The sequence below is a fragment of the Protopterus annectens genome, chromosome 1.part0 (genome assembly GCF_019279795.1).
Source record: "Protopterus annectens isolate FY-2018-M chromosome 1.part0, PAN1.0, whole genome shotgun sequence".
In the NCBI taxonomy this organism is placed as follows: domain Eukaryota; kingdom Metazoa; phylum Chordata; order Ceratodontiformes; family Protopteridae; genus Protopterus; species Protopterus annectens.
The window spans coordinates 830,230,913-830,258,379 of record NC_056725.1 but is presented as its reverse complement, the minus strand read 5'-3'; the positions used below and the strand labels follow the sequence as shown (position 1 = coordinate 830,258,379).

At 41.6% G+C, this 27,467-nt stretch overlaps 1 protein-coding gene across 1 annotated transcript in view; it reads left to right on the top strand.

Annotated features, from left to right (window-relative positions):
* The window catches only part of RWDD1 (RWD domain containing 1), a 659,575-nt gene that overhangs the window by 116,853 nt on the left and 515,255 nt on the right, over window positions 1-27,467 (top strand). The window contains exon 2 of the mRNA XM_044063486.1: window positions 9,030-9,095. Coding sequence (XP_043919421.1) covers window positions 9,030-9,095 — 66 coding nt within the window. The remainder of the gene's footprint in view (window positions 1-9,029; window positions 9,096-27,467) is intronic.

Sequence of the window (27,467 nt, the reverse complement as noted above, 5' to 3'; positions counted from 1 at the left end):
AATCTTCTAGACTTTCTTGCATATTTGGAAGACATACATATACCTTCATTGTTTCTTTGTGAATTGTTTATCCAGTATCTCTTCCCAATCCTTTCTAACTTCCTCTGATTGATTCGTATAGTTTATCATGCAATATTTTTTATTCCTTTTTTAACAGGAGCTTCTCTTTTAGATTCTACTAAAAACTCTACCAGTGCTGGCCTTTCACTTAGGATTCCCCAATTTCTTTTTTTTTTGCCTATACTTTGATATCAGTCCTCGATAGGGAAGGCAATCTCTAGCCTGCAGTCCAAATGAATACTTGGTCTGTTTCCCATTCTGTTATGTTTTCCTGTCTAATTATTTGCTCCCAATACCTTGGTTCTTTTGCCAATTTTCTCCAGTAAATTCCAGCCCTTTCTTGCAGTCATCCCTATTGGTAGATTCTCTTTTTTTGGATTCCTGTGTTGGCTTAGTTCTTAGAATACTTTCTGCTAATTTATGAATATAGTGTGTGTGGTTATTGTTCTCCTTAAGGATCTGCATCCAACGTCAGTCTCTCCTTCTTTCTTGAGTTTCCCCCGTTTCGTCATCATCCCTTTCTTCTTTGAATTATAGGTTTCTGTATATGCTATGCATAGGAGCCTTAACTGTGTAGCTCTGAAATTCCCCTTCAAATCTGGTAATCACAGACTACCCTTGTTCTAGTGGAAGAATCTTCTTATCTTACGACTCTTGCCATCTTCCCCTTCCACATAAAATCCTTCGGCACTTTATTAATTGCCGCCCACAACTTCTCCTCTGGTTGATAAAAACGTGCCTGACCTATGTATAAAACAAAGGAACTAAAACATTTTAACTGCTTGTACCTTGCTATCCATATCCATAAAACAGAGCTTGCAATTTCTTTGTTTTTGTATCATCTTTTGTTTAGGCTCTTCCCATGTGTCCTTAGCTGCCACACCAGAATACTTTTTAATCTGTACTCCCAAGTGCTTCATTTATCATGTCCCTATAAATATGGATATTGCCGAACCAATTCACATATGGGTATATAATTTACAGCTGTTACCTTTATTTTGGTGTCATTAATTTTGTATCCTGAAAAGATTTTGAAACTGTCTCAAAATGTTCCAAAACACTGAAATGTCCTTTTCTGTTTTTATTGGATATAAAATAACATCCTCTGCCAGCAGAGCCAGCTTTTTTTGACTACTGTACTAATTATATTCATGAATTTCTGGGTCCCTTATCTTCTTTCAGTGGTTCTAGATATAATGCAAATAAAAAGGGGAAATAGGACACCCCTGATTAGTTCCTCTGCTCAAACAGAAGTTATCAGAGATGAACCCCACCCACTTAAATTTTCACCTCCAATCTCTCATGTATCCTCCTAATCAGTCTTACATCCTCCTAATCGTTCTTATAATTTTATCAGGGAATGCAAATGCTTCCGTTGCCCTGCTCATAAACTCCCAGCTTACTCTGTCAGTTGCTTTCTCTGCATCATGATCATACCTTTCAACTGTCCATATTTTTGCAGAATGTCCAGATTTTCGCCTCTTATTTTTGGTCTGTCCCCAAAATCTTTTTTTCTGGCAAAATTATTGAGGATAGTAGTCACCTAAATAATACTAAATAATGACAGACATTTGAGTTTCTTACTTCATATCCTTCAGAAAATATAGAATGTAAAATCTGTCATTCTATCAACTTTCAGAGTTTATAGGAGCAATATTTAAAATCTGTCGATGTTTTTGGGCCTTTGTCCCCCATTTGTTTCTGGCTTTGTCCAGATTTCTTGCATTGAGAAGTTGATAGGTATGATCAAGATCTACCAACAACAGTGGTATTTTCTTAATTTCTGCCTTTCTCTGGATCATCAGTGTTCCATTAATGTTGTCAAATGTACCTCCCCCCTCCACAAAAGGGGCATTGATGTATATCTGTCAATTTTGTCATCACTTTTGCCATTCTTTTAGCCATTATAGAAATAAACATTTAGGATTGGAACGGGCCTATATGAAGCTGGAGCTGATGGGTCTTTGCCCTCTTTAGGTATTACAGCCACCACTGCTTTCTTCCAGGATGTTGATGCTTCTCCACCTCTTAAAATACTGTTAAACAAAACCTTCCAGATCTTTATCAACTTTTCCCCTCCTAGTTTCCAGACTTCCATAGGAATGCTTTCTGTTTTTGAGGACTTACCTGTGGATTGGTTATACATCACCATTTTTATCTCTTCTACTACTATCCTGTTAGTAATTGATCTTCATCTATCTCTAACATGTTTCTTTAGGTTTTTGTTCCAGGGAGTGTACGTGTGCCCCTTCATAGATAGAATCCTTAGAACCTTGCTTATGATCTAGCAGGGTGGATACCCTGCAGTCATCTTGGCCAAGAAAGCTCCAGAATGACATGGATAAATATCAGCTTTAAACAGGGAATGTCTTGATGTCTTTAAGATGTGGATTTCAGCCCAGACTGGAGAGGGGAAGGGTGGTCAACTTGGAAAAGTTGGGATAGTCATTGGGGCTAGTTATAAGGGTTACTGCAGTTGTGATCCAATCAAACGCCAGCTATTATGGTAAGCATTTACACAGTTGTACTTTCTATATCTGAAACACCTTAATACTGAGCAGTAGGAGGAACTAAAATTCTACAGCATTGACCCTTTTCTCATAATAAAATGAACCCCAGCCATTTTCATTGACTGTGAATTGATATGTCATGCAAAATGTAATGTTTCTTTAAAAATGTACAGAACCATTTAGCTGAAAAAGTGTCAAACCCTAATTTACTTTGGATATATCACTGTGTTTTGTGAATGAAACTTGGTTATATTTTCTAGTATATATATTTTATCCGGATTTATTTTTATTCAGTTGCAACCCATGTTGTTCCAGTTATGTATCGCTTGTGTTACTTTCTGTTTAGACTTTTCATTAGTAACTGTTGCAGCTGTTACTGTGTAAGGACTTGTAGACAGTATGGTAACAGGTTTTTGTTCTATTTTAGAAAATGGAATTTTTCCACATTAATACCTCATTGGAGAATGAGCGTTCTCCAGCAGGGTATTAATGTGGAAGTAATGCCCACTCAAAAACAAGTGCAACACTTCACGGCAGCATATTTAAATGCTGTGAAACTCGCACAGAAGAACAGAAATGGCCGCCAGTGTTTAAGCTCGCTAAAAGCTGTTACACAGCTAGCGAGTGTAAGTAAACATTTCTTACAGCAATATCTCCTGAAAGTTTTAGAAATACAGGAACAAAAGTGACACAAGCACTACAAGAACTAAGCAGGTATATATACCTTACAAAGCCAAATACTGACAAAAGACTGAACACTTCAATATACGAAGAAATAACAGCACCTGTAGAATAAAACCCATTGCAGTTGCCAGTGTCTCATAAAAAAAAAAAAAACCTGCTCCCAATGCAATCCAAAACTTATTTCAAGTCAATGAGCATCAAGTACTGTAGTTGTCAACAGCTACAGTTAGACATTGTACCTCTCAGTGAAAGTAAACTAATTCAAAGAACTCTGTGACTGTATGAACAAAACATATAAATCCTATCCTTATTAAAAAACCTTTGTCTCTCAATAATGTAGTAAAAACTAACCTTAAGTAACCACCACCTAAGCATTACCACCTGTCCCTCTTTGCGAGGGACAGTCCCACTTTGGGCAGTTCTGTCCTGGGAAAAAAAACTAAAAAAAGGGCAAATGTCCTGAAATTTTAAGACACAATATATTTCTTAAGTTTTCTTTAATAGTTGCATAAAACAGTTATTTTGTATCTGAAACACATAAATATTATATGAAATAGCATAAGTAATGCAAATGCTACAAAAATAAGATTTTATTTTGTCAAAAAAGTGAAGTAATGTCCTTTGCAATGGCCGTGGGCATGTTTTGTCCTGCAAAATCCCACATTTCTATAAGAAATGTCCCACTTTGGGCATTTGAAAAGATGGCAACCCTACTAAGCATCCACAAGAAATATAGACAGTGACACCTAGTGGACAAAACTTGTAACAACAAATACCATTAAAACTACATTAATACTACACAGAAAAATCACCATTAATCCGTATTTACATATATATGTGTGTGTGTATGTGTGTGTGTGTGTGTATATATATATATATATATATATATATATATATATATATATATATATATATATATACATACACATATTAAACATTCAAAGAAAATACATGGTCACATGACCCCATAACCTAGCAACAGAAATCAGAGCAGCACAATGCACAGCAGCTTTAGGGGTCGCCACAGCGGAACTCCGGTCCACTAATAATTGGCAGTGGAATTTTTATGGTGCCTGGTTGCCAGCCTGATGTCCAACCTTCAAAGAAGGCGCACCCATTCATGCAGCACCTACCTGCATGTCTTTAAACGTCACTCCACTGCGGGCAGGACATGCAGACTTCACAGAGAAGGCGCTCCAGCCGAGAATCGAACGGGAAAACCTCTTGTGAGGTGACAACACTAATCCCTGCATAAAACGCTATAGTAAAGAAAGAAATACTCACAAAAACACAAAATGGGCAATAGCTACGTTATACGAATGGGCTCAACCCAAAAACATAGAAATAAACTTAAAAAAGACAGCATACAAAAAAATTGCTAGTCATAAAACTATTCTACACTGAAGTAAGAGCAACCAGTGGCAAACAATATTCAGTACAGAGCTGTATATCGTTAAGAGCTGGATTAAACAGAGCCTCACCCCCAGTTAGGAAAACCACCGTAAAAAACTTCTCCAAAGCCAGCTTGCCACTTCTTAAGACAGAAGTGGCAAACTTCATGACACCCATGCAGATGGACAATAGAGGTACGACTGCTGAATCCTGCACAAATGCACTTTATAAGCACTTACACGAGTGAATGTATCATGCTATCCCTAATAGAACCAAGATGCTATCCTCCAAAAAAAGGAAGCCAAATCTGGTGGTCCACTGCCATAAACAAACTCTACAACAGAAGAAAGAAACTATTGTAAAAAAAGAGTAAAATCCCATGACTGGAGGAACTCCCTGGTCAATCTCAGTAAGAAGCTGAGCTCCCTCATAAAATCCTCCAAAGCTAGTTACGAAAACAAAATTGCCACTGACTCTAAAGACAACCACAAAGCATTCTATAGCTATGTCAAGAATCTCAATGGCAACACTCAGATCTGCTCTGAGTTACAGCACAATGGCACTAAATATACAGAACCAAGTGATATTGCCAACATTCTGGCAGATAGGCTCAGTGCAAACTTTACCCCCCTCTCACCCCCTAGATGGCCCATCTCTATACCGGAAGAATGCAAAGTTCCTGTAATCACGGCTGCACAGGTAAAAAATACACACTCCAAAGCCAAGAACACAGTATCCATGGGACCTGACAATATCCCAGACTGTGTTCTAGACGAACTACAGAATGAACCGGCACCCTACCTAAGTACAATGTTCAGTCATAGCCTAACCTCAGGCTTTGTGCCTGCTGAATGGCACACAGTAACTGTTATCCCACTCCACAAGGAGGGAGCCACCACGGACCCCAGGAACTACCGCCCCATTAACCTGACGAGCCTGGTCTGCAAGGCCATGGAACGCATCATCATAGAACTCATAAACAAAGACACTGGTAATTTCCAAACTCTGGACCCTACCCAGTTCGGATTTGTAAAAGGCATATTATGTCTCCTAAACCTGATTGACTTCTTTGAAGCAGTCACCAAAGCCATAGATGAGAGTAAAATGGTTCACACAGCTTATCTAGATCTTGCCAAGGCTTTCAACACCATCCCCCACTCTGGAATTATAGATAAGCTCACTAAACTAGATATAAATCCCTATGTCACAAGATGGGTTGCCAACTGGCTCATGGACAGAACGCACACTGTGAAAGTAGCGGACTCCAAAACTGACTTCAGACCAGTAACAAGTAGAGTACCACAGGGTTCAGTCCTGGGTCCTCTCCTGTTTGGTATCTACTTCTCTGAAGTACAGGCTAACACAGAAGGTCTCTGGCTAACAAAGTTTGCAGATGACTGCAAACTAGGAGCCATAATCGAAACTCCTAATGATGTGGATATACTACAAAAGGGCCTCACTGAGACAGATACCTGGTGTCAAAGCCGTGGCCTGAAGCTCAATGCCAAAAAGTGTATTGTCATCCCCTTTGGTAAAAACTCTGTACCCATGAACTACCACATAGCTGGTAGTCTACATAACACTGAAAAATGTGATAAAAGACCTTGGGACACAGGTGGACAGTAGTCTCTCCTTTGATAATCACATTGCCACAGTGGTCAGGAAATCCTTCTACATGGCTCACCTCATCACAAAAGGTTTCTCATACAGAAAAAGAGGTCATTGTTCCCCTCTACTCATCACTCATTAGATCCATTATAGAGTACAACGCCCCTTTTGGTATGTACCTCACAAAACCTCTACAACAACTGAAAATGCCACAGAAATACCTCACAAAGAGGATTACTAGCCTCAAGCAGATGCCCTACGCAGACAGTCTCAAAAAACTCCAGCTTTACTCCGTCGCATATTGCCTACTCAGAGGCAATCTCTGCCTAACATACAAAGCTATGTCAAACCCAGAGCTGTTGGACATGCTGCACTTAAAGAAATCCCAATCCCTCCGAGTTACATGCTCTAGGGACCTAAACCTCGTCACCACAATAAACAGAACATGCTGGAGGGATAGTTTCCTGTCCCAGAGACTTCCCATACTGTAGAACAGACTACCTATCTATGTCAAACAGAGCTCCTCATTAGTACTCTTCAAGAAAAATCTTGGTGATTGAATGGGAAATGGGAAATTCACCCCAGGGATCACTTCTGTGGCTCTGCTCGACAGGGACACAGGAAAATATTTTTTTTTGGCTAGGCTTATATAGGCCCTAGGGCCAATAGCCTTGTGCCTGCCTATGAAATGATGCAAATACTGACAGAAAAATAAACATTTTAACAGACCCATTATTCAAAACCGCAAACAATATACTACACTCCATGATAAAAAAAAAAGAAAGAAAACCAAGATAATGCAAGTCATCATCCTGCGATTACAAAACAAGACATGAAAAAAAAATAAAAGACTGCAAAGCACTGTCACCAAACACGCCTCACGGTCTTGTCACAAAGGTCTGGTTCGATTTACAGCTCTGCATGGGAAGAAGAGGGAGAGAAGGACAAAGACAACTAAAACCAGATTGCTTCACAATAATATCAGATTCCACAGGAACAAAGTACTTGACACCAACAATGAATGAAGAAACTAAAAACCCAACTGAAAGTAATAAACAATGATGCAGAGGTCAAATCTATGAACAGAGAGACAATCCATTATGCCCAGTAGCATCATACCAGAAATGCATCTCAAAATTACATGAAAACTCACCAGCACTATTCTTGCATCCGAAGAAAATACCAGAGTGCCATCTTGATCTTCATACATGCTGGTACACCAGAGAACCTATGGGAAAAAATTATCTAGGAAGTAAGATGCCACGGATAAGTGACTTAGTAAATCTTACCAGAAGATATGCCAAAAACAGTACAAGAGCAACTGCTATGCAAATCATAGGATCATAGGAGATTACTAGGCTAATGGCTCTGGGGCCCTTATAAGCCTAGCCAAGAGTTTTTCCCCAGAAAAGAAACCACAATCATGCTTGCAGAAGCAGGACTATGCCCAAGAGAAATAACATCAATAACGGGACACAAGTTAGAAGGAAGCCTTATAAACTACTGGACACCAACAAATGAAAACCGAGAACAGTGGAGCAATATGCTGTCATCAACAGAAGAAACAACACTACAGGAACAAGAAACAGTCATCAAAACAACCAACAATCAACAAAAAGCAGAAAATCTGAAAGCAGAAACAATTTATTTTAAACCGACATCATGCATATTCATTGCACCTACAAATACATTACATTAGTAAATATATAAATGCAATTGTTCTCATTAAAATATTATAGTTTTCATAAAGTATTGCTAAACATATAAGTTTAGTTGTTCTCATTAAAATAGTATACTTTTCATAATTTAGAATGTTCCAGTAAAATGTTATTAATGGAAAAGAAATACATAGAAACATTGCAGTTATATAAATAATATTTTATGTCAAAACTATTATAAAAATTAATAAAAGAAATGTAAAAAAGTAATCTAAGTCCCTTGTTTTAAGTATAGCCACCAGTAGTCAATTTTCTAAGTGCAGTAATGCCCTCCAGGATGTGTTAATGTGTAATTAACTCCCTTCCAGGGGTGTAGAGGTGTCGGGCCTCATCACACCGCAGGGTGGGTGTTAATTAGACATTAACACACACACACACACACACACACACACACACACACACACACACACACACACACATTATTGCTTGCTTAATGCTGTTGGTGCACCACAATTGACTACCAGCTATTCTGAGATTATACCTCATAATTTGTTAGTTAACCAAGAATTTAACCACTGAAGTGTTTATTTGCTTCCATTTTTGACTGCGTTTATCAAACTAAGCTTGGTCAATTTTCATGAGAACTGAGGCAGTATTCATAATGACTGGGAAAGTATGGTTAGGGCACCAGGGAAATTTCCTTCTCTTTCAGTAAGTGCTGTGGTATCTTCTATAGCCGTCTGAGCTGTATCAATACAGGAAGATGGAACCATGGCTTAATGATGTCTAATTTAAAAAGAAAATGTTTTTGCATACTTGCTATTCTTTTCTGCAGTAGGAAGTGCTTTAATATTATTGATTTTTTTTGCTTGAATCTCATTTTTGCCTCTTTCTTCTGTCAGCCTCTTCCAATGGCTTTCATGAGAAATCATTACCTTTGAAATTCTTCTTTTAGAATATTGATTGCAGCTCATTTTTTTCTTGCAGATTACATTGTTTAAATATTCCTGGATTTCTTGGTGATATAAAGTTAGAACTGAATGAATATCCTTTCTTATTGATGGTCAAATTTTTGTCTGTTAAATAATTGTGTCTCTCTTGTTACTTTCTCTTTCAGTGTTATCACAGAATCCCGCCAGTTTTACTATCACAGTGACATCGGAGTCTTCAGAAAATGAAGAAAGTAAGTATAGCTAGTAGATTCTTTATGAAGTCTGCGTAACCAAATAATGTTGAACAGCTCTCTTTTATTGTACCTCAGCACTGTAAACTAGTTTACCTGTAAATTGTAAACTAGCTTGTTCAACATTATGACTGTACCATACATTTGCAACTCGCTGTACGTAGGTTTTCTGACTTGTACATCGTGCTTCTGCGGGGTCTAAAGAGTACAGCTAATGCAATCATGTATCTTGCGTTTGTATTGTATTAGATGTAGGGCTCTATTTAAAAAATGTGCTTGACTTGGGTTTTTGAATTGTAATTAGAAATTTGATGTGGTGGAGGTGCAAGAACTGTTACGACTTGAGATGCAGAAGCTGAACTTTCCAAGTTCATCAACTGTGCTCCCATTTCAGAATCTATTGAATTTTCCTGCCTTTCCAGTTGTTTCTCACTTACCCAGTTGTTTCTCAGTCATTGTCCAAAAAAATACAGCTCCAGGCTACTTCTAGCTTATTCTATTTTTCTAGAAGAAAGCTTTAGTTTTCATGAATTCTTTTTATTTAATGATGTCTTTAAATTAACTTTGGCTATCTCTTGTTGGACTTCTTTTTTTCTGTCCTGTTAATTTTCAGCACAGTTCAAGTTTGCTTGCAGAAAATAATTCTTTGCTGAGAGACGCACCAGATGTTGTCAAACACTGTACCTTTATTCTGTTTGCCCAAAATTTAATGAAGTGACCAAGCTAAGATATTACAGAACTTTAGACAGTTATTTGATATGACAAAAACATTTAGCCTGGAAGAAATAAGCTTGTGATCCTATGGTTTCTAGAACAGAGTCTTGTAGAACAGGCAAGGGAATTTCTTTCCCTCTGAAAACCACGAGGCAGAATGATGCCAGTATAAAAGTGAAAATGCTTCAGAACTTTCTAATCCTTCAGAAATTAAGCCTCACAGTGCATTTGTGGAGTCCTCAAGCCAAGTTAAAGGATTTAAAAAAAGTGTGTGTGTGTGTGTGTGTGTGTGTGTGTGTGTGTGTGTGTGTGTGTGTGTGTGTGTGTGTGTGTGTGTGTAGCACATGCTAAAGGGGAAAGTCAATCTCCCTGCCTAGATTGTAATGGAGTCTACCACAGCCTTTGGTGAGGTTTTCTCTTTTTCATTTTGAGTCTGCTTTTTCTTTGACTTCTACAGTATCTTTGCTGCCTTTAAAAAAGATCTTCCTCTGCTGGATTTGATTTAGATTGTGATCTGCTGTCTGCAGCCATTAAATGGTAAGGCAGCTTAGCATCCCATATCATGAATAATTGAATGTTTTAAGAAACTTCTCAGTCTGTTAATGTGGCATGTTATAATATTTCACATGCATATACTAGTATTTTATGCATATCTTAGCTTGCATTTTGTATATATTTTTTCTTTTGTCAGTGTACTTTGTTTCTTTTAATCTTACTCTGTCTGCATTCAGTCTTACCATTATGTTTTGAATTTTGCTGCTTATTTTTTTAATAATGTTGATTGAAAGACCATGATGTATTTTCTGCTGATTGAGCTCGGCTAGTGGCTGAAAAGGGTCTATAAAAAAAGTAGAGAGAAAGAAAAGGAGATTTTATATTTTTACACACACACACGCGCACACACACACACACACACACACACACACACACACACACACACACACACACACACACACACACACACACACACTTTTATATATCAGAAAACGACTACCGGCATGATAGTGAAAAACACCCAGTAAACAAATAGTAAATAAATACATGTTTAGAAGCCAAGATCCCTTCAAGGAGCCAGATGCTTGTTGGCTACCAGAAAGCAAAATATAAGCACACCTGTGTCATTTCTCCCTGGTGACAATTGACCTGTGTAGCAGCCCAGCAAGTCACCAGTTTTAAGAGGGGCAGACCTAAAATTTGAGTCAAAATCAGGGACAGTTGTGAAGTATATTCTGGGTGGATTTCCTGAAGATCCTATCCTTTGAAAAACATCTTCAGGGTTTAAGCAGCCACTGATGTTGTCAGGAGTCTATTGGTCCAAGTAGTATGCAATGCTGAGGACAGGGCTGCTATAACAGTGTAGTTGTCCTTTTCATTCAACACATGGGTTACAGATCCGACCTCAAATATGACTCTGCTGCATTTCACATACACTTGGCTCCATCTCTCGAGTTTCTCTCTCTACCCACAATGCCGTAGTCCACCCCCAATACTCCAGATCTCGTTTGCCTACATCTTGCATGGATGCAGATCCTCTCACAGAGCATTTTTCAATGCTACTTCAAGTGTTTTGTAATTGCGGTGGTGGTGCTGCGGTAGCGTTGTTGCCTCACAGTAAGACATCCTGTTCGATTCTCAGCTAAAGCGTCTTCTGTGTGGAGACATGCATGAATGGGCATACCTTCATTGAAGGTTGTGCATCAGGGCTGGCAACTCGGCACTTAAAAATCTACTGCCAATCATTAGCGGATCGGAGTTCCGCTGTGGCGACCCCTAACCAGGAAAAGCCGAAAGACCGAACAACTTCAAGTGTTTTGTAAGTGTTTTTTTCCCCTTGGAAATCTCTCTCTTTATATTTACTTAAAAGTTTAAATATAATATAGTTCCTCCCTCTTAGCTTTAGTATTTTCTTTTTCATTAGCCCTTCTACGTTAGTAAGGTAATTTTTTTTTATGCACCATTGTTGGTACATTTCTTATCTTTCCTGTCTGTCTATTCCTACTTGATTTGTTAGGGTGTTTCTCACTATCATTGCCGGTAGTTGTTTTCTGATATATAAACATACATGTGTGTGTGTGTGTGTGTGTGTGTGTGTGTGTGTGTGTGTATATAAACATAAAATCTCCTTTTCTGTCTCTCTACTGTTTTTTTTATAGAACTATGGCTGAGAAGCCTGCAAGTTTTTAAAAAAAAATGCAGTTGCTGTGGGCACAAAATTCCAAATTTGGATGCCAACCGTGATTGTGTTTATTGTTCAAGGGCTGCATACCTTGATACAAACTGTGCCATCTGTGCTGCATTTAACTCAAGGGTTGTAACAGGAGGAATAAGTTCATCCACAAAGTGTTGTTACCTCCTTCCTCCTCTAAGGCTCAAACCCCTGGCAAATCTTATAAAGCTGTATCGGAGCATAGATAAAGGTCTCCACCAAAGTCTGAGAAGATTTCATTCTCCTCAGGGACTCAACAGAAAATTCGCAGATCATCAGTTCCAACTTCATCAGATCTGAAGAGAAAAACTTTGGATCCTAAGACCTCAGATCTGATAGTTATCTCCTGTGCAACCTACAGATGCAAAACCATCGGACCTGACTTCTGGAATGTCTAAAATTCCTAGAACTCGCTCATCCCAGTTTATCAACCTAGTCTGTCCTTGATTCTACTCTTCCTTCATGCAAACTCTGAAGAAACATTCTAGCTCTCTGTTCACTACCTCATCTTCAACCTGAAGTGAATTGGATGATGAGAAAGTTCCTCAGAGCTCAGATCCACATACGGGTTATTCTAGCTCTGTCTTTCATTGGATCCGTGAGGCTGTCTTCCAGCTGCCTTATAGTTTTATCTCCTTTTCTGATCTGTTTTTCGGTTTTGGAGCCCCCAGATCCAAGACTTCCGAGAATACTGGTGTCTGAGCTGACGAAGCTTTCTACTCCAGCATTTTCTCTGACCATTTCTGGCCGTGTTCTCTCAAATCAGGATGAGTCTCTGAGCCAAAGCATTAGTGCCGGATCTGCAGGACTGGGATCTATTCTGATGATGTCAGAGCCATCCTTGCCCCTCAGAACCTTGGCTCTAGATAGCTGAGGTCCGGCTCCCTCCTTGAGGCATGGATTCAGATAGAGTCGCTGCTTGCCTGCTTTGGAAGTCTCTGCAGCCTTTGAGGCTGTGGAGAGGTTGTTCTCTCATTCAGGAGATCCAGTCTCCCATACATCTTTGGATGATATGCCTTTTCCCCCTAGGTGTCTGAGCTCTGATCCCATCAGACCTACTCTACAGGGACAGCTGGTACCAACTAGCATCCAGATAGCTTCCATAGAGGAACTGCCCCCCCCCTTTCGGACACCTTCCCAGCACATCCTGCTGAGGAAGTTTACCATAAGAGAACGCATAATAGGAGGCACATAGATTCTCCCTTGCAATCTGTCACTCACTGAAGATACTGAATTCAACAAAGGGGAAGAGTCCCCCAGATCACCACTTGATGATGTCTCATTGGAGAAATTTTGGAGATCCATAAGCAGACATGTGGTTGGTCCTCAGATAATTCTTCCCCGGAAGAGATCGTATTTCTGGAAGATTTTAGTGTTGGCCCATCCATGTCTCGGATGCCTCCCCTAGCTGGTGAGCTTGTCGTCCTAGTCTGTCGCTGGGCATGGACGGAACCAGATTCTGTAGAACCAATCCCATATTGTCCAGATAAAATTTTAGCTCCTGCAAAAGACAAACCTCATTGGAGCAAAGGAGTCCATTTTGTTGCAGTGGTTGTGATGGCAGTCACTAAGAAGGAGCTAGCAGAACAGAGCTCCTCTGTCCATCCCCCTAACAGAGATTCCAGAGTGTTGAACAGGTTGGGAAAGCATGTACCTTTGCCTTGATGTCCTTGTGTTATTTGGTACACTTTACAAAGCTGCAGAGGGGTTTGACCAAGGAACTCTCAAAATCTCTGAGTCCATGTCTGTGGAGGACTATAAAAGATCATCTGCACAGCTGGCCACTCTATTATCTATTTCCCTTGCACCCATGATATTAATTTCTCATGCAGCAGAGGGCTGCTTCAGGTATTGTCACAAGGAGACATGCCTAGATATGGCTGTGTGATGTTGCAGAGTCTTTCAAGTCTTCTTTCATCAATTTTTCTTTTGATGGAACATCATTGTTTAGCCATTCTGTAAAGAAATGCATTCTCACAGTGAGTAGGAAGGGAGGACCATGTGTGCCATAAAAATTCCCTTTTCTGCTCCTTAATCCTTTTCAAGGTCTCAAAGAGGAGGAAAGAAAATGTGGTTCTGTAAATGCCAGGTATCTTTCAAGGATTCACGTGGAGACAACTCAGAGGAGGGAGTTCAAATGGAGGACACTGTCCTCACAGCAGAGAAGGCCCACAAAATCAAGGTTTCTTGGATGGACCCTTTCAGCACTCCTGAAGGGTTGCCTGACTGCCTCTAGAGGCAGATGGGGACACTTGTCCTTGCATCCAGATGCTGGGCAGCTATAACAAAAGATTCTTGGCTACTAAAAATATCCAAAGGTTTTTTCTTACCATTTTCCCAGTCGCCTACATCCAAAAGAAGAAAGCTTCTTGATGATCCACCCTGTCAGAGAGAAGCTGTAGCTCAAGAGATTTGGAAGTGGCTAGACAAAATAATCATCCAGGAGGTCCCACTAGACTAGAGAGGATTTGGAACTTACTTGAGGTTCTTTTTAGTGCCAAAAAAGAAAAGGGACCCGAGGCTGAAATTAGATCTGAGCAATCTGAACCAATATGTGAGGAAGTCAAAGCTCAGAATGGTCACTGTTCAGTCCATTCTACCTCTTTTACACAAGGACAATTGGCTATGCTCAGATAATCTTCAGGATGTGTACTGTTGTATCAAAATGTACAAATGCTCCCAAAGATACCTGCTGTTTTAACTGGGAGCCAGTCACTGTAATTTTAGAGCCCTGCCCTTTGGGCTCAGTAGAACCCCCAGGGTGTTTACCAAGTATGTGGCAGTGGTGGCAGCTCACCTGAGACTGCAGGGATTCCGAGTGTTTCCATACTTTAGACAACTGGCTCCTCACTGCCCTAACCAGGGACTATTTGCTCCAAATTTTCCAAACACTAGGCATTACAGTTAACATTTCCAAATCCAAACTATCTGTACAGAGACTGGAGTTCATTGGTGCTCATTTAAACACAGTAAGTCAAATTGCTTCTCTGTCTCCTCATTGCATAGGTACACTCAAGTCTCAGGGTCACCAAATTTGTTCTCATCCTGCCAGGCTAGTTCTTCAGGATCTAGGTTTTCATGGTAGCATCTATAGTCTTAGTTCCATTAGCACATTACAGTATCCATGTTCTTTGATGGACTTTAGCTGTTCACTGGTCTAGTCTTTGACAACCTCTATCCTTTCCAGTCATACTTATTCCGCTGTGCAGAAACCATCTTCATTGGTGGATCCAGTCAGATGATATTTACATAGTTTGCTCCTTTGTTCTGTCTCCTCCAGTGGCCATGATAACCAAGGATGCCTCCCAACTGGGATCGGGGGGGGGGCATTTCATGGGAAGGACAGTCCAAGGCATGTGGTCCCCCGAAGAGACCAATTCACACATCAGTGTCCTAGAGATGAGAGCAGTCCTACTAGCACTGCAGGATTTTCAAGATGTTCTCCCTCTGGGAACTATTTCAGTTCAAACTGACATGTCTGTGGTCTGGTGTGTCAACAAATAAGGGGGAATTCTATCTTACCCTCTTGGGTTTAGAAGTTAGGAAAGTGTGGCAATGGGCGATCTTCTCAAACTACTTTCTAGTGGCAATCCACATTCTGGGGATATTTAACATACTAGTGGAAAAACTCGTTAGGCTAGTTCTGATACCTCACAAGTGGTCTCTCATTCAAGTCAGTGGAGGAGAAAATTTTCCATCGTTGGGGACAACCTGTCTGCGATCTTTTTCAATCTGCCCACAACATCAAATGCAGCAGGTACTTTGCCCTGATTCTCCCTCAGGGAGAGTCATCAAGAGATGCTGTAGTCCACATTTGGCCCTCCAGTCTCCTTTATGCCTATCCCCCAGTACTCCTGATTCCAAAAATCTTACAGAAGGCCAGTTGGTTAAGGAGATCTGTTATCTTCATTGCTCTCCTTTGGCCTTGCCAGGTATTGTTTCCCTTCTTTTGGCCTCATCTTTGTTATTCTCCATAAATACTAAACCCCAGTCCAGGCCTCCTGAGACATCCATGTAGGATAAAACATACCAGTATCCCAGCCCTCAAGCTAACTGAATAATTTATCCAGTTCTATTAATAGCTAGACTGACCAGGCTTTCTTCCCTGCTTCGTCATATACTTTTGTCCTCACAAAGATTCCATGAAGAGGATTTACAAGATTAAATGGAAAATATTCTTGATTTGGGCCCTGAGAAATGACATTGATCCTTTTACTGCTCCTGTTTGTTCTGTGCTAGAGTTTTTAGCTTCTGTTTTTAAAGAAAATGCTATTTTTTCCACAATTAAAGTACAGTTGGCAGCCATATCAAATTTTCACTCAGGAGACCATGCTTCCAGCCTGCCTTCTTCCAAGTTGTGTAAGGCATTCCTAAAGGGTACCTTCTTGTTCAGACTTCCAGTAAAAGATCTGTCACCACCTTGGGATTTAACAGTAGTACTTCAAGACTTAACCCAACAACCCTTTGAACCTTTAGCAAAAACTGATTTAAAATTTCTGCCTTGGAAAACAGCTTTTTTAGTTGTTATATCTGCAAAAAGATTTCTAAACACCAAGCTCTTTCATCCAAAGCCCCTTACATTGTTTTTCATAAAGGTAGAATTACCTTACAAACCAGTCCTCCTTTTCTACCAAAATTGGCTTCTGAATCGAGCATAAATCAATCCATTCATTTACCAGTCTTCTTTCCAAAATTTTTGAACAAGAGAGAATACATGCTACATTTTTTAGACGTGCATAGACAACTACACTTCTATATACACAGAACAAAAGATTTTGGAATAACAGACCAGTTGTTTGTTTCACATTCATCTAGTAGGCTAGGATCTCCAATTTCTAAAGTTACATTGACCAAATGGAGAACTAATTGCATTTCCTGCATATATTCCCAGCAAGGTCTCTCCGTACCAGGACTACCTAAGGTTCATACAACCATATCTGTGACCACCTCATCTACCTTCTGGTCTAGAACTTCCATTCAGGATATTTGTGCAGCAGCCACCTGGTCTAATGCTCATACCTTTATTACTCATTGCAAATTGGACATAATTTTCGGAAGCAGAGCTGCTTTAGGTTCATCAGTTCTTGGGAATATCCTTCCATGCGGGGCACCCAAGATTTATGTAGCTGGGGACTCTATTCCATACACTGAGGAAGAATGAAAAGGATGACATCAGATATTAAAGTTATATACTCATCATAACTATGTATCTGGTTTGTCCATTTTCATTCTTCCTCAACTTCCCTCTCTCCTTACCCTTCCTATCATCTTCTGGAGTGATCTGATGGACTTCTGGAAGCTGTTGTACTAGGTTTGAGCCCTGGTTTTATTTTTGTTCCTTTTCCTATTATATCTCAAGACTTTTAAAGCAGCAAACTGGATCTGAGGTATTGGGGATGGACTAGGACATTATGGATAGAGGGAGGAGCTCGAGAGTTGGATCCGAAAGTCTGTGGAATGTGGCCAAGTCGCAACTGAGGTCGGATGTTTAGCCCATACATTGAGGAAGGTTGAAAATGGATAACACAGATCCATATTTATGGTGTGTTCATAATTTTAATATTTGGCATAATCATTTGCTTTACCTCATTGGTTATTACTGTATAATGCTGACGTAAGGGAGTTTGTTTACAGGAGACCTTTTTCATCTTCTGTTTAATTTTAGTCATAAACAAGACTTCATAGCACTATATGCCATAACTTGTAGTTTTTGCCTACTTACAGTTTGGCTGAATAGTTCCTTAATCAGATGTTGTCACTTTCATTCATTCCTGAACTGATGTGTTCTGATCAGAGACTCTGATCCAACGTGGCCGCTTCTTCCAGCGCATGAGATCTCAGAACTCTTAAGCTCCTGCCTATACCCATAATGCCACACCAACCTAATGTACCTCAGATGTTGTTTGCCGTCAGTAGGTACAATCATGGATAGCAAACTCTCGAGCGTTGTAGTGCATTTTTCAAGTGTTTCCTTGTTGGTCTTGATCTTTTTTATAAGTTAACTGCCACTTTCTTCCCTTCCTTATTACTCTTCCTGGGAACACTACTCATGTACCAACTCCTTCGCTCAACGCTTTCTGGAATTCATAAATTCCAGTGCCCTGAATCAGCTTATCCACACCCCCACCAGGGGCAACAGTATCCTAGACATAGTCATTACCAACATGAGTGACCGGTGTTCCACACTTGAAGTCAACTCCTTGTTGGTCAGATCCGACCATAAGCTAATCACCCTAGGTATCCACATCCCGCCCCCACTCCCATTAAGGAAACCATGGTAAAAAATTTCTCCAAAGCCAACTTCGTGCTTCTTAAGACAGAAGTGGTTATTACTATATAATGCCCATAAGGCATAACAACATGCCCAACACTCTAGTCATAGGTAACTCTATAGTCAGGTACACTGATGTTCCACTCACCAGGCTAAACAAGGAGAAAGTTACTGTTAGCTGCCTGTCAGTGCCAGGATCTGCCACATAATGCACACCCTCAGGTCACTCCACAACAAGTACATATATGACACTGTCATTGTCCATGTTGGTGTGAATGACCTGAGACGTACCTCCCTGGACTACATGAAAAGAGACATGGAGAAGCTCTCCGATCTTGTAGCCCAAGCAGGTATGACCCTAGCCCTGAGTAGCATCCTGCCATCACCCAGAATGATACCACAGTACAAGGACAAAGTGATTGACTTCAACAATTGGCTAAGCTTCTGGTGTCATTCTAAGGGGATCCAGTATTTGTCTGCCTGGGACGACATGATCGACGGACCACGATGCTTTTCCAGAGATGGCCTGCACCTGTCGCCCTTGGGATTCCGGATACTGGCTAAGGCTCTTGCCACCCCTATAGTGCCTTTTTTTAGGCAAGGTTCAAATGACAAATTCACCACCGTAACAGGTACAAGCAAGCAAAATCTGAGGGTAATGCTACTCGATGCTAGAAGTCTAAACCTCAAAATGCACTCACTCGAGGCACTCCTTAAAATGGAGAACATCGACATCTGTTCAGTGACAGAGACCTGGTTCAAAGCTCCAGAGAGCACCCCTGCATTACCAGGCTATAATTCATACCACACCTTTCGGCCACCTAACCCGGAATGAAGCACTAAAGGTGGAGGCATGTCCATATTCATTAAGGATATCCACACCTCCAGGCTAGTTGCACAGCATAATGCATCCGAGATTATCCAAGTGCAACTAACTCTGGGCAAGACCGCAATCCAAATTGTAGCTTGCTACAGACCCCCACCATGCCCCAGGATTCCCACTCCTCATTTCTTGATGCACTGGAAAGTATTAGGGTACAACCCAACACCCTAATAATGGTCGATTTCAACTACCCCACCATTAACTGGGAAAACTACTCGTGTACCAACTCTTTTGCTCAACGTTTTCTGGAATTCATAAATTCCAACACCTTGGATCAACTTATTCACACCCCCACCAGGGGCAGCAATATCCTAGACCTGGTCATTACCAACATGGGCAACGTGTTCCACACCAGAGGTCAATTCCTCGTTGGTCAGATCCGACCACAAGCTAATTGCCCTAGACATCCACATCCCACCCCCACCCCCAGTTAGGGAAACCACCGTAAAAAACTTCTCCAAATCCAACTTCACACTTCTTAAGACAGAAGTGGCAAACTTCATGACACCGATGCAGACGGACAATAGAGGTACGACTGCTGAATCCTACACAAATGCACTTTATAAGAACTTACACGCGTGCATGTTTCATGCTTTCCCTAGTAGAACCAAGATGCTATCCTCCAAAAAAAGGAAGCCAATCTGGTGGTATTCTGCCATAAACAAACTCTACAACAGAAGAAAGAAACTGTTGCAAAAAAGAGTAAAATCCCATGACTAGAGGAACTCCCTGGTCAACCTCAGTAAGAAGCTGAGATCCCTCATAAAATCCTCCAAAGCTAGTTACAAAAACACAATTACCACTGACTCTAAAGACAACCACAAAGCATTCTATAGCTATGTCAAGAATCTCAATGGCAACACTCAGATCTGCTCTGAGTTACAGCACAATGGCACTAAATATACAGAACCAACTGATATTGCCAACATCCTGGCAGATAAGTTCACTGCTAACTTTACCCCCCTCTCACCCCCTAGAGGGCCCATCTCTATACCGAAAGGATGCAAAGTTCCTGTAATCACGGCTGCACAGGTAAAAACACACTCTCCAAAGCCAAGAACACAGCATCCATGGGACCTGACAATATCTCAGACTGTGTTCTACACGAACTACAGAATGAACTGGCACCCTACCTAAGTACCATGTTCAATCATAGCTTCACCTTAGGCTTTGTGCCCACTGAATGGTGCACCGCGATGGTTATCCCACTCCACAAAGGGGGAGACTCGACGGACCCCAGGAACTACCGCCCCATTAGCCTGACGATCCTGGTCTGCAAGGCCATGGAATGTATCATCATGGAACTCGTAAACAAAGACATTGGTAGTCTCCAAACTCTGGACCCTACCCAGTTCGGATTTGTAAAAGGCAGATCATGTCTCCTAAACCTGATTGACTTCTTTGAAGCAGTCACCAAAGCCATAGATGATGGTAAGGTGATTCACACAGCTTATGATCTCGCCAAGGCTTCCGAGACCATCACCCACTCTGGAATTATAGATAAGCTCACTAAACTAGGTATAAATCCCTATGTCACAAGATTGGTTGCCAACTGGCTCACAGACAGAACCCACACTGTGAAAGTAGCAGACTCCAAATCCGACTTCATACCAGTGAAAAGTGGAGTACCACAGGGTTCAGTCCCGGGTCCTCTCCTGTTTGATAGCCTGTATAACACAGAAGGTCTTTGGCTAACAAAGTTTGCAGATGACTGCAAACTAGGAGCCATAATCAAAACTCCTAACGATGCGGACATGCTACAAAAAGGCCTCACTGAGACAGATGCCTGGTGTCAAAGCCTTGCCCTGAAGTTCAATGCCAAAAAGTGTATTGTCATCCCCTTTGGTAAAAACTCTGTACCCATGAAGTACCACATAGCTGGTAGTCTACTTAACGCTGAAAATGTGATGCGACCTTGGGACACAGGTGGACAGTACTCTCTCCTTTGATAATCACATCACCACTGTGGTCAGGAAATCCTTCTACATGGCTCACCTCATCACAAAAGGTTTCTCATCCAGAAAAAAGAGGTCATTGTTCCCCTCTACGCAGCACTTATTAGACCCATTATAGAGTACAACGCCCCTTTTGGTATGTACCTCACAAGGCATCTACAACAACTGGAAAGGCCACAGAAATACCTCACAAAGAGGATTACTGGCCTCAAACAGATGCTCTACGCAGACCGTCTAAAAAAAACTCCAGCTTTACTCCGTCGCATATCGCCTACTCAGAGGCGATCTCTGCCTAACATACAAAGCTATGTCAAACCCAGAGATGTTGGACATGCTCCACTTAAAGAAATCCCAATCTCTCCGTGCTACACGCTCTAGGGACATTGTCACCACAATAAACATAACATGCTGTAGGGATAGATTCCTGTCTCAGAGACTTCCCATACTTTGGAACAGACTACCTATCTATGTGGAACAGAGCTCCTCATTAGCAGTCTTCAAGAAAAATCTTGATGATGGGATGGGAAGTAGGAAATTTACCCCAGGGATCACTTCTGTGGCTCTGCTCAACAGGGGCACAGGAAAATAATTTTCTTGGGTGGCGAAAGCCAGGGTACATTTTTGGCTAGGCTTGTATAGGCCCTAGGGCCAATAGCCTAGTACCTACCTATGAACCTAAGTGGCAAACTTCATGACACCCATGCAGATGGGACAGTACACTTACGACTGCTGAATCCTACACAAATGCACTCTGTAAGATCTTACACGAGTGCATGGATCGTGCTATCCCAAACAGAACCAATATGCTATCCTCCAATAAAAGGAAGCCAATCTGGTGGTCCCCTGCCATAAACAAACGCTACAACAGAAGGAAGAAACTGTTGCAAAAGAGAGTAAAATCCCATGAGTGGAGGAGCTCCCTGATCAGCCTCAGTAAGAAGCTGAGATCCCTTATAAGATCCTCCAAAGCTAGCTACAAAAACAAAATCGCCACTGATTCTAGGGACAACTACAAAGCATTCTATAGCTATGTCAAGAATTTCAATGGCAACACCCAGATCTGCTCTGAGTTACAGCACAATGGCACGAAAATTACAGAACCAACTGATATTGCCAACATCCTGACAGATAGGTTCACTGCTAACTTTACCCCCTCTCACCCCCTAAAGGGCCGATACCTATACAGGAAGAATGCAGAGTCTCTGTAATCACAACTATGCAGATAAAAGCTGCACTCTCTAAAGCCAAAAACAGAGCATCTATGGGATCGGACAACATCCTAGGCTGTGTTTTACATTAACTTCAGAATGAACTGGCTCCCCACCTAAGCACCATGTTCAGTCATAGCCTCATGTCAGGTTTTGTGCCCACTGAATGGCGCACAGCAACAGTTCTCCCACGCCACAAAGGGGGAGCCACCACTGATCCCGGGAACTATCGTCCTATTAGCCTGACGAGCCTGGTTTGTAAGGCTGTGGAACATATCATCATGTAACTCATAAACAAAGGCATTTGTAACCTCCAAACTCTGGATCCCACCCAATTCTAGTTTGTGAAAGGCAGATCATGCCTCCTGAGCCTGATTGACTTCTTTGAGGCAGTCGCCAAAGCTGTAGACAATGGTAAGGTGGTTCACACAGCCTATCTTGACCTCGCCAAGGCTTTCAACATCATCCCCTATTCTGGAATTATAGCTAAACTCACTAAATTAGGTATAAATCCCTACATCACAAGATGGGTTGCCAATTGGCTCACTGCAGAACCCACACTGTAAAAGTTGCAGACTCCAAATCTGACTTCAAACCAGTGACAAATGGAGTACCACAGGGTTCAGTCCTGGGACCGCTCCTGTTTGGTATCTACTTCTCTGAAGTACAGGCTAACACAGAAGGCCTTTAGCTAACGAAGTTTGCAGACGATTGCAAACTAGCAGCCATAGTCGATTCCCCAAATGATGTGGACATCCTACAACTATCGCCCCATAAGCCTGACTAGCCTAGTCTGCAAAGCTATGGAGAGGATCATCATGGAGCTCATAAACAAAGACATTGGGGACCTACAGACACTAGATCCCCCAGTTCGGCTTTGTCAAGGGCAGATCCTGCCTTTTGAACCTGGTTGACTTCTTTGAAACAGTCTCCAAAGCCATAGATGAAGGGAAGGTAGTCCACACAGCCTGTCTGGACCTTGCAAAGGCATTTGATGCAATACCCCACTCGGGCATCATAGATAAGCTATCCAGCTTAAATATAAACCCCTATGTCACAAGATGGGTCGCAAACTGGCTCAAAGACAGAACCCATAGAGTGAGAGTTGCTGGAGCCATGTCAGACTCGAAACCGGTCACAAGTGGCGTCCCACAGGGTTCTGTCCTGGGACCACTCTTGTTCGGTATATACTTTTCAGAGGTACAGGCAAACGTGGGAGGACTATGGCTCACCAAGTTCGCAGACGACTGCAAACTGGGCGCCAAAATCAACTCTCCAGCTGACGCAAACATCCTTCAAAAAGGTCTCACAGAGACCGATAACTGGTGCCAGCGCCATGGTTTAAAGCTAAATGCCAAAAAATGTATAGTCATACCCTTTGGCAAAAACAATGTGCCCACAAATTACCACATAGGCAGAAACCCATTAAGTACAGAGAAAGTTATTAGGGACCTGGGGACCCAAGTTGATAGCAATCTCTCCTTTGAAAACCACATTGCCAAAGTGGTTAGAAAGACCTTCTACATAGCCCACCTCATCACGAAGGGTTTCACATCTAGATCAAGAGAGGTAATCGTGCCCCTTTATTCATCCCTCATCAAGCCCATCATAGAATACAATGCCCCTTTTGGGATGTACCTTACCCGACATCTGCAGCAATTAGAAAGACCCCAAAAGTATCTCACCAAGAGGATCAAGGGTCTCAAACAGATGCCATATGCTGCTCTGTTAAAAAAAACTCCAGCTCTACTCAGTTGCATACTGCCTACTTTGAGGCGATCTATGCCTGACATACAAAGCTATGTCAAATCCAGAATTAATGGACATGCTCCACCTCAGTAAATCTAAATCCCTTAGAGCCACACGCTCGAGGGACTTGAACCTCAGCACAGAAATAAATAGAACTTGCTGGAGGGACAGGTTCATAACCCAGAGGCTCCCTTCGCTCTGGAATAGAATTCCAGTTCATGTGAGGCAGAGCATCTCACTGAATCTCTTCAAGAAGAATCTCGATAAGTGGATGGGGGATCGTAGGTTTGTCCCTGGGATTACTCCTGTGTCACTATTAGACAGAGGCACAGTAAACTAAACCTTAAAAAGGGCACAGTATACTCAAATCAAGGGGTGGCATAAGCCATACAGAATCGGGCTAGGCTTATAATTTCCCCAGGGCAGATAGCCTAGTATGAACCTATGAACCTACAAAAGGGTCTCACTGAGACAGATGCCTGGTGTCAGAGCCATGGCCTCAAGCTCAATGCCAATTGTTATCCCCTTTGGTAAAAACTGTGTACCCATAAACTACCACATAGGCGGCAGTCTACTTAACGCCGAATGTGTGGTAAGAGACCCTGGGACTCGGGTGGACAGTAGTCTCTCCTTTGATAATCACATTGCCACAGTTGTCAGGAAATCCTTCTACGTGGCACACCTCATCACAAAAGGGTTCTCATCCAGGAAAAAAGATGTCATTGTTCCCCTCTACTTGACACTCATTAGATCCATTATAGAGTACAATGCCCATTTTGGAATGTACCGCACAAGACATCTGCGGCAGCTGGAAAGGCCACAGAAGTACCTCACAAAGAGAATTACTGGCCTCAAACAGATGCCGTACACTGACCGTCTCACAAAACTCCAGCTTTACTCCGTAGCATATCGCCTACTCAGAGGTGATCTCTGCCTAACATATAAAGCTATGTCAGAGCTGTTGGACATGCTACACCCAAAGAAATCCCAATCCCTCTGAGCTGCACAATCTAGGGACCTAAACCTTGTCACCACAATAAACAGGATATGCTGGAGGGATAGATTCCTGTCCCAGAGACTTCCCATACTCAGGAACAAGCTACCCATCTATGTCAAGCAAAGTTCCTCATTAGCACTCTTCAAGAAAAATCCTGATGAGTGGATGGGAAATAGGAAATACACCTCGGGGATCACTTCTGTGGCTCTGCTCGACAGGGGCACAGGAAAGTAACTTTCTTGGGTAGCATAAGTCAGGGAACCTTGCTGGCTAGGCTTACTTAGGCCGTTGGGCCGATAGCCTAGTAGCTATCTATGAACCTATGACTACCGTCTGTTTTTAGGTAATTTTTTTCCCCAGCTACCTTTGTACTCGTTGAGTACTCTTTTCTCCCATCATTGGTAGTTTTTTTCTTATTTCCATTATCTCAATTTTCCTCTTGTAAAAATAAAATATATGTATGTAAATGTACACACATTTAATGTGTGTGTTTGTGTGTATATAATATATATATGTGTGTGTGTATGGAATGTGTGTATATAAAATATATATATATATATATATATATATATATATATGTATATATATATATATATGTGTATATATATATATATATATATATATATATATATATATATATATATATATGGGTCTTTTCATAAACATTGGCGTACTCCTTTAATTATGACACTTGATAGTTTCATTCCCATTCCTGTCCTGTCCAAAAATCTATCTTTAGTTTTTCCTTCACAGGTTTGTTGTGTATTCTTGTCTCCCTTTGTGTAGCTGAGAAAGGTAAGGCCCCTTATGGTTTTAAAAAATCCCGAAGTGCATTCATAAGATTCTTTTATGTGACTAACATCTACTATGTGTATATTGTTTGGGTCCTGTACACTTTATAGGAGGACTGCAGTATTTGTCATGGCTTCAACCATAGAGTGCTTGTTGAGAGAAGAAATAAACTAATTTTGAAGGCGTTGATTCCTTCTGCCTTTGTAGAGGCCATGTTTGTGGTAGATGAGAGTGAAATGGACATTTCTTCCCCTTCTTCCTTATCTTCATTGCAGAAGGGTAAAAAGAGAAGTTCGTTAGTGCCAACTTCTTTTTCGGCACCGACATCTAAGAAACAAATCCTCTGTTCTGAGAAGTTCCTCTGTTTGAAGGATTCTGGCTCAAAGTGTCTGGTACCGGGGAAATCCCCGGCACCTACCACTGTCACTGTGACAAAACCCTGGACATTGAAGGCTTTGGCCCAGGAGAGTTTACCTTCGACTTCTTTGTTGGCTCCGACTATGCAGGGGCAGACTTTGGACATTGGTCAATGGAACTTTTACCCAGGGCTAGTTAGTCCCCATCTTTCGACCCCTTGGAGGGTGAGCTACCAGAAGTTTTTCTTCAGAGACCAAAATCTCCCTCCCTGTCATCTGTCCTTTCCGCCAAAAGCCTTGCAGAACTAGATGTGGATAGACTTGTGAATAAAATATTGTGTGCAAGAGGTCTTACAGGACTCCCTTCGGCTCTGACCCCTTTGGGTCTAGGAACTGAACATTCATTCACCCCTTTAACCACTTTTTCTCTGCCATCCTCCAAGGCTTCAGAGTTTACAGCTCCGAGTCATCTGGGGCCAACTGTACTGGTTCTGGAGCTCTCTTTTTCTTCGGAATCTATCATTACCCTGAGCGCTTTGGTTATTTTGGAAACTGGAAACCTCCCAGGCTGTATCTGCCTTGTCTGTTCTGAGGGGCAGGAGTCAACTCCAATTTTTTCGGAGCCATCCCTGCACCTGGCAGTGTCTGCACAGATCAGTTTGGCTCTGGCTTCTGTCTCAGGGGCTGTTTCTTCAGAGCGGGGGGAAGGTTACCTTAGTTTCAGTGCAGTCCATCTCTATTCTGGGCTCCATCCAGTCTTTGGGAGGTCCAAACTTTGAGGCAGCGGAGAGGGTCTTGTCTCTCTCTCTCTCTCTCTCTGACTCAGTTGGCCTCTTCTTCCTTGGAAAAGACTCTACCTTCATGCCCAGTTATTCGACCTGTCTCTCCATTGGGGCAGTAAGTACCAAAACCACAAGATTCTCTGATACAAATTCTTTTATTTTCTGATACCTCTCCAGACTGTTCCCCTGTGAAGGTTCCTCTGAAGAAGCGCAAGAGAAAGCACTTGGATTTCCCTCAGGAATCAGTCACAGAAGACACTGATTTTGATGAGGGGAAATGGTCCCCAAGGTCACCTTCTGATGATGTCTCCTTCGGAGACATCCTAGAAATTTTGAAATGGAGGGGTGGCTGAAGTCCCAAAACCCTTCCTCGGAGGAATAAGTTTATCTGCAGCCTTTTGTCACTCGCCCCGTCTACCTCTTGGGTGACTCTGCCCACTGGCGAACACATTCAGTTGA